We start from the raw sequence: 17457 nt of genomic DNA, 5'->3' as shown, positions 1-17457 counted from the left end.
ACTTTTTTAAAAGTATAGTATAAGAAAATTTATAACATTAAAGATATACCAAATATATTTTAATTTTCTGATGATTCACAGCGTATTTTAGGGATCTTACAAAGCCCTGGTGATATTATTTTGTTACTGATTATCAATGTATTATAGGTATACAGATTACTAGATTAAAAACAAAAGTTAAATGAACAGAATGCCAGATCAAACAGTATGTCATTTCCACATGAATAGATGTAATAGGAATAAGTCTCAAAGTCTCCTCAGACAGCTGGGTAAAATATACTTCTTTATTTGATAAAACTATCTGTAGCTACAGACCAATTGCTAATGCAAGCATCCTAGAAGCAGAGATATATGATAAAGTGGATTATCAACATAATGTGAGTCAACAACATTTTATTCTCATTCTCTTCTCAAAGCATTATTTGCATATGAGAAGTAAAATATTCCGACAATAATAATAATAATGATACTTTCAATTCTGAGTCATTACCAATGACCTGTATATAAACTGAAAGGCACCTAAAAAGAGGGAATGGAGTATTTATTATGTAATTAACTTTGCTCAGAATCCAAGCTATAAAAGACACTATTCATTGGGTACAGAAGATTTCCTTTTGAACTGCCTCATGATAATCAAGAAGGACATTGTTGGTTCTACTTGAATTTCAAGTCAGGAATGTTCTTTACTGCTGAAGCAAGCATTTCTATTTCAGAAACGCTTCACGGGCCTTCAGATGGTTAGCTAAATATACTTAGCATTCGAGGATGTGTGCATTTCCCAACAATTGCATTAGACGATGCTTCCATAGGCCCACACTAAAATGCTATTCTATTTTAACAGAGTCATAAAACCTTTAAATATGATACTTCTTTTTGTGGGATTAGGAAAAATTATAAGTGAGTTGATTTTTTAAGCACTTGCAGATGAAGAAAGAAAATAATTATCTTTTAAAAATTATTAGGGCTATAATCATATTTCTTCAAATTTACATAACTGATTCACAAATACCATATACATCTGTTACTTGGTATGACTTAATGATAGCTATGTATATCCAAATAAAACATAACTTAAAAAATTAGGCATTAATTTTTCCCATTTCAAATAATCACAAAATGTCGTGTGATATGGTCTAGACATACACCTGTCAACAATCACTTGTTTTTGACCTACTCCCATAGTAGTATGTGACCACCTAAATAAATATTTCCGAGAAAACAATTAGAATTATACTACTGCTTTTTATTACTGAATTCTCTTCTGGAAAAAAGTGCAGCGTACAGACAGCAAAGGACACCAGCTCCTGCTTGGACTCAAACAGGGTCTATGATTACTTACGAGGCAGGTGGGTACCTCGTGCTTCCTGCCCTTATCTCTTACATGGAGAGAGGTAATAAAACACAACAGGTTCCTTAAGATACACGCTTATGGATACAGATTGGAATGGAAGATTCAGATCATCAAATGAGACGAGATTCTGGCTTTCAATCACTTGCTTTTTCAGCTATTTTACAGCATGGATAACTGAATGATGGCAGTGTTCACGAGAAAAATAATGATGGATATTTCTTTAATTCTTTATAACTAAAATAGGATAGGCAATTTAATGGGTTATGGTTATGAACTTCTTTCATTTGTCCTTTATTTTCTCAACCCTCTCTTAATGCTGGAATAAAATGAAATGGAGCCTTTTTTTTGTTTTTTTTGAGACGGAGTCTCGCTCTGCCGCCCAGGCTGGAGTGCAGTGGTGCAATCTCGGCTCACTGCAAGCTCCGCCTCCCGGGTTCACGCCATTCTCCTGCCTCAGCCTCTCCGAGTAGCTGGGACTACAGGCACCCGCCACCATGCCCGGCTAATTTTTTTGTATTTTTAGTAGAGACGGGGTTTCACCGTGGTCTCGATCTCCTGACCTCGTGATCCGCCCGCCTCGGCCTCCCAAAGTGCTGGGATTACCAGCGTGAGCCACCGCACCCGGCCGAAATGGAGCCTTTTAAAAACAAGTTTTTTCAAAGGAGAAGAGTTTTGAAGGAGTTTCTTTTTTTAAGAGTCAAGATAAGAGGTTATGGGGGGAAAACGCTATTCCAGGGACAGAAGAGCAAGGGAGTGAGGGTGAAAATAATTAATATAAACCCCCCAAAAGGGAGCTAGATGGGTAGGAAAAAGAGTGAACGGAAATGAGATTATCAGATTAGGCATGTAAGCAAGAATCAAAATGAAGATACTCTTTTTAGATTTTGAAGGCCAAGGTTAGGGACAGGGAGAGAAGCTATCTTGTAGTAGAAGGATGAGATCAACTTCACAGTAGCATTTCAAAATATAACACACCACAAGGAAAATGAGAACATGGATTAAAGTTTTGTGAAAATACAATTTGGATTGGAAAAAAAATAAAAATCTATATAAAGGGAAGTAATTTTGAATTTAGTCATTTTAAATGTTTAAGAAAGTATATTATATGCTACTTCTTATAAGTTCATATTTATATTATAATTATATTCCTAAGACAGAAAGAATTTATAAGAACAATTACTAATGTCCTTTATCTAACTGACTGGCCAGTGACCTAGGGGAAAAAAATCTTATTACAGATTAGATGCTAGAGGCAGAAATAAAATTGAAAAAGAGTGGCATATCAGAAAAATGTGGGTAGATATAGATTATTTGCATCCTAATTGTAGTCAAAGACACTACTCAAATCAACACATGGGCATAATAAGACTGAGATTATATTTGTTTAAAAAGGAACATGGTACCTTGGCATCCCTTTTTGGACACACACACGAATTCACCAGTGAAAATGTGGAATAAGAGTTGGAAGAAAATTGGGAGATGATTCATTCTCCATCCCTCTCTTTTTTTTCCCTTCCTTAATCCTTAATTTTTATCTGCTTTTGCTAAATTTTGAGAAATAGCTACAGGGAGCTATCTCAACACTTGTGCAAATTAAATTTATGATATCTACACAAATTGCAAAATCCTGATAGTGTTTCAAAAAACACATTGAAATCAAGCAATTAATTATCTAAAACAATCAAATGAAAGCTTGCATGGAATTATTTGCTTGTGAATGCACTAATGCCTCAATTGTTATGAAAAATGTTTATCTGCATAAAACAGCTCAGAAGATTGGAGGCCGGAATAGATGCACGTTGGACAACAGAAGTCCATACCAAAACTGGGTAAGATTCCAAACAGCACAGTCTTTACATTTTGATCTTACTGTAATGTAAACACTTTTCCAAAAATAATTGAAATGGCACTGAAGAATTTCTACTAAAATCAACCACCTAAGGACAGCAGAACAATGATCAAGTCTTCAAAAATAAGGCAGCCTCCAAAATTACAACAGAAATATTGGGCAAACCTACCTTTTATAAAGAAGAATAGCAATGACAATGCAGATGATAAAGACCACTGCAAGGACAGGACCTACAACCCAGATCAAGCCTTCTTCTTCATCTGTGATTGGCTGTGGATCCAGATCCATTGACACCACGGGGTCGGAATAAGGGCTGGTTGCATACATCTTCTGAGGAAGAGCAGAGTCTATTTCAGTTATAAAATAATGACTTTCTAGAGAAGTACCTTTAACATTAGAAGAAGCAAAAAATCCAGGAAATAGTGGATTTAATGATAAGCCTGTGATGTAATATTAGCAAAATAGAGGGGAGGGGAGAGGAGAATAAAGAAAAGAAAGGACGGAAGATGTTTTGTAATACGAATTTCCTAATAGAGTGAAATATTTTATAATAAAATCATTTTGATAGTACAAATTACTTCATAGACACTTTTTATTGGGCTCTCTATATGGCGTATTAAATGATCCTACGAAGCGTAAAGTACCAGTAATTAACCAGTTGCAAAATGTTTAATGAACATTTACTTTGTGCCAAGGTGTTAGGTGCTATGTGAAAATCAAGAGAAAAATTAGAGTTCCAGCCCTCAAGCCATTATCATACAGTTAAGGAGACCAAAGTACATATTTACAATGCAAAATAAGTCAGTATTTAATTAAATGTGAATGACGGTAGTCGTTAGCACTACTGTGTTTCTTAGTGCTTGTACTTAATACTACTGCATATTAGTTAGGAAATGGAGGCCAAACAATGAACAAATAAAGTCTACAATTTCAAAAGAGAATTCCACAGTTCAAATTACAGATGTGTGATGTACAGAATTGATGATATGGCTTTATAAAATACAGAATTTTTAGAACTTAAAAGATTCAGCAGTTCTCACTTAGTTTTATTACAGTTATTGCTCAGAGATTGGTATGTTTGTTCTCAATAGACAACTGATACTATACTTTTTAAGAATACAGTTACTTGGAGAAGAAGTGGACTAAATATCGATGATTTTTATTTCTATGATATCCTATCCCATTTAGTTCTGTCCTGTTTTAGCTGTATTAGGAAAACATCTTCCTTGGCTCTACCTGCCTCCTTCAAGGCCCTATCTTCTACTTTCCAATCCAACAGAAACTAATCCATATCCACTCACTGCCCTGCTTCTACCACTCACTCGTCATCTCTTCTCACTCCAAACCACCATGGGTCCTATTTTTTTTTTTCATTTGCCAAATCTAATTGCCTTTATTTACTCTTTACCTTTCTAGACAACTTTTCCAGATTTGCCTTCTTTAAAACTTTTATCTCTGGCTCTTTTAATTTTGTACTAAACCAGTCCCATCCTCATCTTTCCAATTGCTCACGCCCTGCTGAGTTAATTGCCTCTTACTCCATCCTATAGACATTCTTTTTTTTTTAAAAAAAACCAATTTTATAGAGATGGGGGGTCTCACCATGGTTCCCAGGCTGGTCTCGAACTCCTGGTCTCAAACAATCCTCCAGCCTTGGCCTCTCAAAGTTCTGAGATTATAGGTGTGAGCCACTGTGGCTGGCCCTGAACCCATATTCTTAAGTTCTATTCTCTACTAGCATCTCTTGTCCTCTCTTGTCTGGCAAGGTCAGCCCAAGTTTTAACTATCAACCTCCATGCAGAATATGTCTCTTCATTAATGTTCCTAAACTCAGATACTCTATGAAATCCCAGATCTTCATTTTCAATCATTTCTAGAGACCCCTACATACATGTTCAAATTAGTATGAGTTTCTTAATTTTTCCCAGATACTCCTTCCCTTCCTCCTGACTTCCCAAATTCTCTCATCCTCTCAGTATCTAAGAATGGATACTGATTTTACCTTATAGAAAAAAGGAATAGAATGGACATACTGGTATTAGCTTATCATTGTCCTCCAGGTCCGTCTGCTCTCCTTCCAGTCTCATGAATGCCACTTTTCTTTAGGCCCTTACTTATGTGCTCCTAATCATACCAAGAGTTTCTTCCTTCCTCTAATAGTCTCCGCTGCTGCTAGAGGTATCATCCTAAACTGCAAATATAAAGCCTTCAAGAGGCTCTCTCTCAATTCCCAAATAAAACGTAGATAACTTAGCATGGTTCTCAAGGGCATCCACAATTTTACTTTAAACTTGCTTACGACACACAACACATTCCATCACAGTGGGCTTCTTCCTACTACTCCCTAAATGCTCTATTCTTGTTCCTCAACTCCCTCACAAGTTCCACAACATTTAGCTCCTGAAATTGAACAACTCTCCAGGCCCCCACTTGAATACTGCCTCCACTGAAACCACCTCTTTTTAATTGACTGGCAGTGATCGGTCATTCCCCTCTACTAAAAAAAAAAAAAAAAAAAAAAAAAAAAAGATAAAAATAATACAGCAAAATTTGTATTTAGTCCTTGTTTTTTTGAATGGTACTCACCAAACTCTATTTTGGCTTTTTATTTGTATATACAGTTCATTTTCTTTGTTGAAACTACAAACTCCTAGAAGGTAGGGATTTATATATTATTTGTGTTTATACGCTTAAAGCAGCTAACATTGAACCTTGTACTTAGTGGGTTCTCGGCAAATCTTGGCTGAATAAGAAAAAAAATGTTCATCTTTTCAAATGGCTGAAATTGTCAAGACATCAGTATATATGCTCACTTTTCATGATTGGTACATATATTTAAATGTTTCAACCTGCATCTTTAAAAAATTTAGCTTATGGCATCTATTCTGAATTTAAGTACAATGAGCTCGTCCATCAAGCAGGAGAACAGATGTTCCACTGAATGCTTGTATACTACTCTTCTCTCTCATTTTCGTCATTGTGCCCAGGAAAGAGACTGACTAGATTTGCAGATTTTCTAACGCATTACAAAAAGATGAAAACTCAGTATATATGTCCAAACTTCTCAGAGGCAGCAAAAGAAAAAAAAAAAAAAAAAGATGGGTATGGTATAAGGATTGACACAAAGGACTTGGCAAAGAACTGCATATCTAAGAAACATGATTTTTTATATAATTGTTTTGGTTTATACTTTACCCACTCCATTTTGTAGGTGATGCTAAAATAGTTTCGTAGGCAGAACTAGGCAATACTGTATCGTTTGAAATTCTTTACCAAGAACCTTTAAGATGATAATAAGGGTCCATTGAGATGGAAGTCTAAGCACAGGTTTTCCCAAAGAACATAGATTTCCAACCCATTCAAGAAACCGAGACATATGAAAATGAAAAGAAAACAAAAGTCATAAAATGATACCAGCCTCATGAAAAATATAATTTCTTGTGCGTGGGAATAAGAGAAGAGATTAAATTTTGGATAATTCCAAACCAGTTATCTGACATTCTTAATATGAGAGAAAGGATTAGGGGATAGTTTTTGTCTTTGAGATGGAGGGAAAAGTATTTTCTCTCTGCAAATTACCAGTCTACCCTGGGAACATTGTTATAATCGGTTATGGAAATTTGAGGCTTACACAAAGGCTTTATTACTGCAAAATGACTCTAGCTGGATACAAGTCTCTTCTAGGCCTGAAAATATTTATGATATATAAAGAAAATAAATATCATATATATTGGAAAGCAATGCTGAGAAAGATGATAGAATAAACGGGCAATTTCATTAACAAATTTGGAAAAAAATCTTAATTCTGTAATTAATAAGCAGATGATGTACTAAAGAAAGGGGCAGACTCTTTATCAGTTGTGACACATTTAAAACACTAGCGGAAGACATCAGAAACCACAGTGTGTAGTTCAGTGGTTCAGTCTGCAGGATCGAATGAGATTTCTCTTCTTTGCTAGATTCTCTGATCTACCTCAATGCTCTAAGTGTGCTTTTTGAAGCGTTCCTAGAGCTATTAAAAGAAATCTCCTCTCAAATATTTAAAAGTCATTTTTGAATAAAAGAAAAAGATTATTTCTTAACATTCTATTCCCTTGATGTTCTGCCTTAAAACCTTCAACTAGAAAGAGAAAGCGTATCTGTACATTAAAATTCCAGGAAGGCCATCACTTTGTTTTCAAATGACATTCTGAGCACAAAGGTAAACCAGGCAGAGAGGCTGCCTTTGTGTTTTGATTTTCCACAGGGGAATTCTTTCAGTCACTTGAAGAGAGGCCCCACTGTACACACTAACACCTGATGTGGAGAAATCTTTGATACATCGTGAGCTGCTTCTATACGGGAAATGACTGGCTCAACTGGGTTGCCACACCTGTCATATTTAGACCCCGATTAGAAAACGAAGTTTATAATATGTATATTAAATGTCCAAGTGTACTGCCACTTCAAAATTCACCCCCTTCCTATCTATAATATCTCTCCCTTTTTTTTTAAAACATTCAAAGTAACTGAAGCATAAAATGACATATAAGCAAGATGGATTACATAAAAGAAGAAAACTCATTATTTAGAACACTTCAGGAATTCTCTCTTTTATTAAATTATTTTCTAACTTTCTTGGCTTTTCACTGATACAGTCACTCATAAATTTCTAGAATTAAAGAGGCTGCTGTATTTGCCTCTTTCTAGATAGACCCTCCTCATGAATCTGGATAGAGGCACTGTGGTCTCACTTGGCAGATACAGGAGAATAAATACAACCACCCGCAAAGTCAGTATTTTCAGAAATATGCCATGTTGAATGGCCAAGCTTGTGAGTTCCCACTGCAATCACAGGGGCTAATGTCAATCAGGTATTATGCAACAGTCTCCTTTTTTTCACAACAGTCATTTTGAAAGGATGAGGGAAGGAGACTGTAAGCAATGATGGCTCTAACACTATGATATTTGTGTTACATTAGAAGGTATCAAGAACCATGTCCTATCAATCTGGAACTTCATAAACTAGAGGGCTACCTAAATTTCCTTCATCAGAGACACAGTCTCATTTGTAATGCAGTCTCAAGGAGTATATTCAGCAATGTTCAAAGAGTAGGCAGCCTGTTATTACACTTAAGTTAATAACAGTTCATGAGAAATAATGAGGATGGATATACCTACAAATCCCCAAATAACCACATTCCAGTGAAAATGTATAAGCATACCATAGGAAACAGATGCATCATAATTAACTTACAGACTCTGCATGTTCCATTACTGCTAACACAAAGAAGACATATTCTTGACCACTTTGGAGTTGCCTGTTTGTAAATCCACCGTAATGCTTGTCATCCCCCAGGGTGAACTCAGTGGGAAGGACATCAAAGTGAGCGGCAATATATGGCTTTAATTCAACTTCTCTCCCATAACGGATGCTTCTGCGCTTCCTAGATATCTCCTTAAGCAGCTTAAGGGAAAAAGTGGGAAACAGAAAAAGAACTGTAAATAATAACCCAACTTATTGATAATTTAATGAGAGAAATTAATTCAGAACTGGGAACAACCCAAATGCAATTTGTTCACATTTCATATAGCACACCAGCATCACTAAATCTCCGTTCTCTCAATATCTCAGATGCTTCTCTTCCTGTTAAGGTAAAGGTAAGATACTGGCCTGCTATGACAAGGTCTAGGCTATAAACACAGGGCAATTAGATCCTTCACTGTAGCTCATTTCATTTCCTACACTAATGAAATTCTCTCAAAGTGCATCATAACTTGTCTAAGGAAAAAAGTCAGCTTGATTCGTAAAAGCCTTGTCTTGCAGGAGATTTATTAAACAAGTAGTAACCTCAGACAAAGCCATCTAATTCTTTAAATATAGCCACATTTTAGAAGCAGTTAGTACCACTTTAGATTGTTTTTAGTAATGAGATAACTCATATGATACAAATTCCCACAAATCAGCAGAAGCAGGATCCAATAAACAATTTTTAATATATACATATTAAATAGACATTGTCACTCATTTACCAATTTCTGACTTGACTTAGCTCCCTGGTTAGGCAATTAGGGTGCACTTCCTTACACTTTATCATGGAGTCAACTTTTTCTAGAATTGACCTCTCTTCGGAGTGTGTATATATTGCCAGATAATATAGGCAAGGTAGATGAAAATTAATTTTAGTACTGCCCTAAAGAAAACACACATGCACATGTATATACAGATGCTTCATGTATTTCTAAAGAAAAGAGGTAGAATTTATTTTTGGATAATCTATTGTTTTTCATTGACTCCTTTATTATGAGAAAATCATACTAACAGTGGTTATGAACACTGATTTCAAAGTTACCTTTGACTTCTCCAATTAAAATTGGTATTTCACAGGGTTTAACAAGGGAAAGGTCTGTATTAGTCTGAGATGCCTTGTTGATGTAAGCAGCAATCTTTTTGCCAGTTTCTTCTAAAGAATTTTTATTTTATTTATTTTAATATCTATGCATTAATAGAAAAGTCTATGTATTTAAGGACAAACTGGAAAAAGGAATGAACCTTGTCTTCACCTTGATCAACAAAATTAAGATACTTATGGAAACAGTGCAGCAAAACTATTTACTAGCCCTGTTTTTGTAAATAGAAATGATCTAGTAAAAACCAAAGTACGATCTCTACTTAGTAGAATGAGAGCCTGGCACAATCAAGGCCAGGCTTCTGTGATAAAATGGCTTCAGACTGTATATATGATAAACACTGAATCCTTCCATTAGGAATTTGATGGTACGTTACAGTTCCTTCTACACTGGGAGTAGTAAATGTGTTCAGCTGGTTCAAAATTGTATCCTAAAAATGTAAAAACCAGTCTTTCAGTTACAGGAAAATTTCTGCCGACATTATTTTTCGATAATATTTAATTTATAACGTGCTAAAATTTTCTGTGAATTTGAGTTTATTGATGCAATTAAAATTACATGAAATGCAAGCTGTTTTAGGAAAACCACGGTAGATTGGGCATCACTTGTTTAGCAAATTTGGGCCATCCCATAATAAATTCAGTTGTGCTGATCAATTATGCACCAATTGGCCAGTAAAAACACAAGGCCAGAAAGTTAGCACTATCTTTTAATCTTGTTGTCAAATTTAGCTTTACTTATAATAATGATAATTATAACAATAATAGTTTTCATTTATTAAGTAATTATTGAGTGCCAGACACTGTTCTAGGGATCCTAAACATGCATTAGCTCCAATTTACTCCTCATAATAACCCTATAAGGATGGCTAATATTATCCTCATTTTATAAATGAGGAAACTGAGGCACAATAGAAAGTCTCAATATATAATTAGACTCAATTAGTGAAATAAAATGAAATTCCATCTTAGAGATTTTTTCAACTATAATGTAATTTACTTAATGATTACACAATATCATAAGGAAATATAAATATAATGTTTAAGCTCTGATACTCTAAATTGTTCTAACTCTGTGTATTTATACATATAATTTTTATGTGTCTGCTTACATCAAGACAGATGAATGTGTTATTTCTTTTCTCTTGATTCTTTTCATATGCTAATTAAAAAAAAATCTGATACCAAATATTTAAGGTAGTATTATAATTGAAGCATCATTACACAGGTTATTGTTGATATGTAGTAAAGGACAGTAGCCTATTACACCAAGAAGGAAAATGCACTGCAGAGGTGCTGAACAGCTTTTTGAAGTTGGGTAATCAAAAACATTTATCATGAGTTGTTTATGTGACTGTGTCCCCTCTTCTACTTCACTGATCAAACCCTACCTTGATTTTATTCATATTGCAGATGTAGTTAATAGTCATAATTCATCCATATCATTGTCATTCCCACAAGCACTTTCTGCTAGGGTTTCTTTAGAAGACTTAGAGGAAGTAGTTCACAATAAAATATTTGAGCTTTTGGGTATTCTTAGACCTAATGCAGTCATTCATTAAAGTCAAACCTGGAACATCACTCTGCCCGTTTAGGTTGCTCTAATCTCTGCAGGATGCTTCCTGTGTTAGATGTTAAATGGTTCAAATGGGCTCAGATGACACCAAAGTTAGCCAGCATGTTGCAGTTACAACCACAAATGACCACATTATTTTACAACAAGCCTTTGAGGTGCAACGCAGTGAAAAGCTCATGACCTATTACATGACCTGCTCTGAATTAAATGTCACTAACATTTTGGGAGTCATTCTGCCCCAAATTCATTTTGACTATCAATGTCTGCTCTGCCCAGTTTGACCTTGACAATAGGAGTTTCAGTTTATAAATTTATCATGTGGAGAGCATCCCCGCAACAAAGGATAAATGAACTCAGAAGATAATTTTGAGAGTAATACTGTTTGGAAAGCCTCTTTCAATTTTTTATGGGCCTAGATATGAGGCATACATGTGCAAATCCCCTTAGGCTACCATTCTATTCAATGATATGGTTCCAACAATTTGAATTATAGGCCTTTCTGAAAAATTACTTGATCAAATACATTTAAGAGAGGAACACTGCTTTGTCAAACCTGGCAGTAACAAGCTATAGATAAAATTACTACAGTGCTTTTATTATCCATGGTAGAAAAAAAAAAAAAAAAACCTGTCTGTAGGGATCAAAAACTGGATGAGTAAGCATAAAGTGAGGCCATAGCCTACTTTCATTTGTTCCCCTCCACAGTGGTTACAAGATGTACTGGAGGTAATTCCAGAAGATATATCAAGGGCTTTAGTTCTTTATCAGAAATAATTTTCATTTTCCAGTCAATGCATATCTTATTTCTTCCACCATTAATTCTACAATGTGGTCTCCATTATATCAGTAAGAAAAGTGGGAAACAACCCATTCCGACCCCAAAATTTTGAATAAAATGTTCTTTATCAAACCATTACACAGATTAATGCACCACAACTTGGATGATTAAAATGACCCTTTGTTATGGGAATCAGCAGCAGAGATCCATAGAATTTAATTGCAAGAAAGTTCAAAGTCATATAGCCCTATACTTTAATCCATTAGTGTTGCTGTGCATTTTGGAGGTTAAAACCCGGCTATAAAAGAGAATCACCTTCTATTACTTACTACCAAATGGCTTTACTTCTAAGGAAAGCTTATTATTTAAAACAATTTGATGTCATCCTGGCTTTGATCTCAGTGCCTTAAAAACTTTTTTTTAATAGGTAGAACAATTCATAGATTCTACAAGTTGCCTTTGCATTTTAAATTCCATTTTAACTTAAACGGGATGATGACACTTCTGTAGTATGGCTGAGAACCCATTAAAATAGTAAAGAATCTATCAAGATTAACTGATTAGTCAGTTGCAAGTAAAATCATGTTTGGCTTCAAAATGCTTAGAAAAGACCAGCTGATCATTCTGCATTTTCAGTTAAAGGATTACCATTTTCTGAATATCACAGAGTAATGATTTTGTTCCTTCACCATCAACGCAAAACAATTAAATTATAACATATTTAAATTACTTGATGACATTATTGAAATAATATCTCATTTTACACAGCTCCAATGATCATCTAATCACTAGTGACACAAAAGCATAGGCCTAACCTTGAACTCATCTCCTTGTCTGAACTTGATCAAATTTAATTCAGATAAATGAAGCCAGTGATCATAAATCCCACTTCTAGAGATGACACTGTCTGCGAAAGAAAGCTAACAACCTTTCTGGCCAGATCACAGTCTCTTTTGTGCAGACACAGATATGAAATAAACATCACCTCTCTGTAATGTAGGTAGGGAATTTATTCTTTTCCTTGCTCTGTTTGTACTAGTTGGAGGTAGAAGAAATACCTGGAAATAAAAAGTTGTACTAGAAGATGTGGCCTACGCTATAAACAATCCCAATAAATTAAAATCTCATATTTGCCAAATGGGGGCGTTATGGTTATGTGCCTTATGAACTGATTGTAAACAGCATCATGTTAAAATAATAAAGGCTCTTCTGTATTTTAAAATGTGAATTCTACTCATTAACTTGCTGTGGTCCTCTGGGGATCTAGCTCAACACTTCTGGATCATATTTTCTTATCTAAATAGAAGTATGTCGTAATTATGTCTTGTTCTTCATGTTATGCATTACCTTTCAAAAATGTCCTTATACAAGAAGAGTAGCAATTATAATGCACCTGCTGTTGCAAGATTTTGGAAATCCACATTATATATTTAGTAGTTGTTGTTTCTTATTCTACATATTTTGCTTTGCTCACAATTTTGTGATTTGTTTTCTCTATAGTTAAACGCATTTTTGACTCTGAAAACCTACAGAATATAGAATAAGGCAAACATTTGGTAATCAACAGAATTCTGTGAGAAACTGGTCAAGACCGTATAGTAGGTCAAATGAACTCTGCTGCAAATTGCAATCTGGTGTTTGTAACAGCCTCAGCAACTGTTGCACTAATGAAGGGGACCTTGGGATTTATATCACTGGTGATTAAGTCTTTGCTGACAATTCACTTCACCTTACACACCTGCACATCATGTTTTACAAGGGGCAAGGGGCAAAATATTAAGGCCAACAAAGATTAGACAGGTTGTAAGCTTTACTGCAGCTTAATGTTTTTTCATTAAAGCCAAAGGATCTTTGTTGGGATCCCCAGGGGTTAGCATGCCCAAAGCACTGAACCATCCAACCAGCTAGGTATGGAGAAGCCAACACCCAGATTAGATCCTGAAAGGCCTCCCAGGAAGGGGGCGGATATGCAGCAAATTAAATAACTAATGAAAGACATAGCCAACAATGACATAGTTACCTCATCTAATTCCATTTCATCTGGACTCTCCCATGGCTTGATAAATTTCCCACGAGATTTCTTCAAAGGCACGATTATTATGTAGTAACCTCTGTACAAGAATGAACAGATTAAAGTTAGGTTAGTTCAAAGGAGGAAAACGTGGACATACCCTTAAATCTTCCACAGACCAGTGAGGCTGAAGGCAAATTATGGATATGGGGTGACTTGTCCATTTCTTACATCAATGACAAATAACCACCTGTTTGTTCAATTTTAAAAACAACATGGGAAGACATTTATGTGTGATTGCAATGATCTTGTATGGTAATATCATCATGGTTGACTGCTCTTTATTAGGTATCATAAACAGAGCACGCATGGTTTGTTAGGGCCCTGGTGCTGGACACATACAAGACTAGAATATTGCAATCTACCACCACAAGCTGCTGAACCAAATATTTTCTACGACATTAATTTATAAGAAGATGTTTTTAAAAGGAGGATGTATAAGAAAAATTTTACCCCTAGTCCACATAAATAACTATTAGTACTGTTGTTTATACAAACCTAAAATGCTTCCTTATTTGAATTAAAAATTTTTAAGTACCAAAAATTAGGTATAATTGCACAGAGTAAGACGTTAAAAATTCCCTCCTTTTTCTACCTATCAAATTGCAAACCTCGAGGTAAGTACCAAAGAAAATTGGAGAAAATCACGACTTAAGGGCCTTCAAAATAGCTATCAATATAATGACATTTACATGAAAAGACAAAAGTAACTGAATACTTACACTGAAAACAGTCAACTAAAATTTAAGGAATGTATAAAGGCACCCATCCACAAATAGGTATGGGTTATTTGTAAAGCTGTTTTGTCACTTCAGTCTGGTATATACTCTGCTTTCATATTCCTGTTTAGGGATTCTGCTCATACTATCTTTAGTAGTAACTATACAAGGACTTTGAACATACCGTATAATAATAACATATTAATCACTTCCTACTTCTCAGGTATTATAGTAAATGCATAATCTGGTTTTGTCCTCCTACAGAGAAATTCTTTGAGCAAAGCCTAGGTATCACCTATAAGGCTACAAGGATTGGTGACAGGCAAAAAGATCTGTAGAGATTAAATAATTGCCAAATTAAAACAGATAGTAATGGGACGCAAAGCTACATTTATCTTAATGGTGGCAGTGGTCTGTCTCTTTTTCTTATTTACTCTATGTATCATAAAGTATTTTCTAAGGACTCCATACATTTCGCGGAGATTTAATGTGAAAATGAAAACACACACACACGGACCCTAAACATACCCCCATACCTTTAAAAGAGGAGGCCACCACATAGGACAAAGAAACAAGACGAAGGACACTCCCAACCCTGTGTCACACTGAATCACAGAGACCAATCGCAGAGACCACAGAGGCCAGCAAAGCCTCTTTCTATTCATCTCAAAGCAAAACCTGTAATAAACTCAGTAAACTGTCTGTGATTAAGAACCCTGTTTCCATTAAGAGTCTAGAGCACAGCTGTTCAGTACGGTATCCACTAGCCCCTGGGGGCCATCGAGCACTGCCAATGTGACCAGGCCAAACTGAGATGCACTGTAAATGTAAAAGACATATTGCATTTCAAAGACTTAGCATTAAAAAGAGTGTGAAATATCTCAGTAATAATTTTTAAAATAATGATGACATTATAAAATAACCTGGATATATTAGGTTAAATAAAATAAATTATTAAAATTAATTTCACCTGCTTTTTATTTTTTCACTGTTGCTACTAGAAAACTTACAATGTCACACGTGACTTTCATTATATTTGTTGGACGGCACTGCTCTAGAGCGTTCTGGTGAAGAACATGGCACTTGGAGATTTGTCTGGCTGGGAGTTCGGGCTGATCTTGGGCTTAGACCCGAGAATCTGTTATATATTCTGAAATATGTGAGTAAAAAAATACCAGGCTGTGATATGGGGGGAAACCAACCAAAGGTGCTCAGCACAGTGTGTGTGGCATGTAGCAGTAAACAGACACCAGCTGCTACTGGCTAGTATGAACATCACAGGACAGAGAGATGCATCTGAACTGTCTTATTCAGTAAGACTCCATGAAATTCCGTGAGCTGCAGGTTAAGGAGCTTGTCAAACTTCTTTTCCCCGATCAAGAATTCAACTCAAAGCAGACAATTAGACCACAATACTTTCTCCATGGTGCCCTGAGCAACTAATCAACAGATACACAGGATTACACCAGCTAGCTATTCATTTTCTTTACTACAAATAATCATGACGATCAAGGAGGATGAGGAGAAGGCAGAGTTGGAGTGTGTGACAGAGACCAATATCTTTTATTTTATGATCCAGAGTAAGCTTCCCCCTCTTCCTGTCCTCCCACCATCTGAAGGATTTGCCAAACAAGTCCATCATGTTAAATGAGCATGGAGGAGAATGACAGAGGCTGCAACTGAGCGTACAAAATCACACTGCAGATGTGCTTGATAAACACACTTGTCAAGGAACCTCTTGCTTTTCACTACCAACTGCACAAAGTCAGAAAAGAAGCAACGATATTTTATGTTATCAGAGCACTACCACTGTCCTCCTTCGGAATCTTGTAAATCAAGGTTAAGCTGATGAGTTTCATTAATTTTTTCTTCTGCTTTCATACTTTGAGTTGCCATTCTTGTACACGAAAAAAAAAAAAAAATCCATTCTCTCTTCAGCAGCACTCCCCCACTATTCATTTTACTTGTGGCTGGGATAAGAATTGAACAGCCTCCCCCACAGCAATTAATTAACGGTGCGGCCAGATATCCACAACCTTTTTTCTCCACTGATCTGTAAAGCATTCATCTAGGGCAGTCAAAGTGAAGCTTGCTTCAAAGCAGCTCTTGCACATTGAAAGAAATAGGGCGGTGGCAATTTGAAATTCTGTATTATACAAAGCCTCACCTCAGTCTAAATCCACACATTTCAACTGTGCTCTCTGTAACTATGGCTTTGTAAACATCAACTTCCTTGCCTTACCTGCAACCTGTCTCTCCCCTGAGGGTACTGCTTCCTTTGCGGCCTTCTCATATGGCAGCTGTGGATTCATCCCTCCTCCCCTGCCCATGAACCTCAGAGTCAGGGTTTGGGGTTTCTTTCCTGGCTTCCCATCGCTTCCTGCAGGTATTTTTCTTTCACCCTCTTGCTTTTGTAGTAACAAACCCCTTCTTTTTTGAAGTTCACGCAATCCAGCTATATTATGATCTTCTTTGGCTGGTTTTTGCCATCTAGTACCTCCCCCAGCATCTCCTTTCTCTCAGGGAAGATTCTTTGGCGGAGTTCACGGCCTTCTTTTTTCTCCAAACTCTGCCATCATCCTGGGTGATTTCAACCTTCATAGGTCTGGCCCATGTACCACTGAAGCTCTCAGATTCTTCAATTCTCCCTTTCCAAAGCCCATCTCCTCCACTCTACCTTAGCTGAAATCTACGCTTGCCATTCTCTGTGCCAGAATCCAGGGA

The 17457-nt window shown here is 36.0% G+C and overlaps 1 protein-coding gene across 21 annotated transcripts in view; it reads right to left on the bottom strand.

Annotated features, from left to right (window-relative positions):
* The window catches only part of PTPRD (protein tyrosine phosphatase receptor type D), a 2314079-nt gene that overhangs the window by 143787 nt on the left and 2152835 nt on the right, over window positions 1-17457 (bottom strand). For 17 of the 21 annotated variants that reach the window (XM_055294262.2, XM_063609868.1, XM_063609869.1 and 14 more), the window contains 3 exons: window positions 13964-14054; window positions 8437-8646; window positions 3370-3530 (listed from right to left, as the gene is read on the bottom strand). In XM_055294262.2, coding sequence (XP_055150237.1) covers window positions 3370-3530; window positions 8437-8646; window positions 13964-14054 — 462 coding nt within the window. The remainder of the gene's footprint in view (window positions 1-3369; window positions 3531-8436; window positions 8647-13963; window positions 14055-17457) is intronic. The other 4 variants (XM_055294271.2, XM_055294273.2, XM_055294274.2 and 1 more) reach the window with 1 other exon arrangement.

Source organism: Symphalangus syndactylus, chromosome 9, assembly GCF_028878055.3.
Source record: "Symphalangus syndactylus isolate Jambi chromosome 9, NHGRI_mSymSyn1-v2.1_pri, whole genome shotgun sequence".
In the NCBI taxonomy this organism is placed as follows: Eukaryota; Metazoa; Chordata; class Mammalia; order Primates; family Hylobatidae; genus Symphalangus; species Symphalangus syndactylus.
The sequence above is the reverse complement of the archived record's forward strand: the minus strand, read 5'-3'. Positions and strand labels throughout refer to the sequence as shown.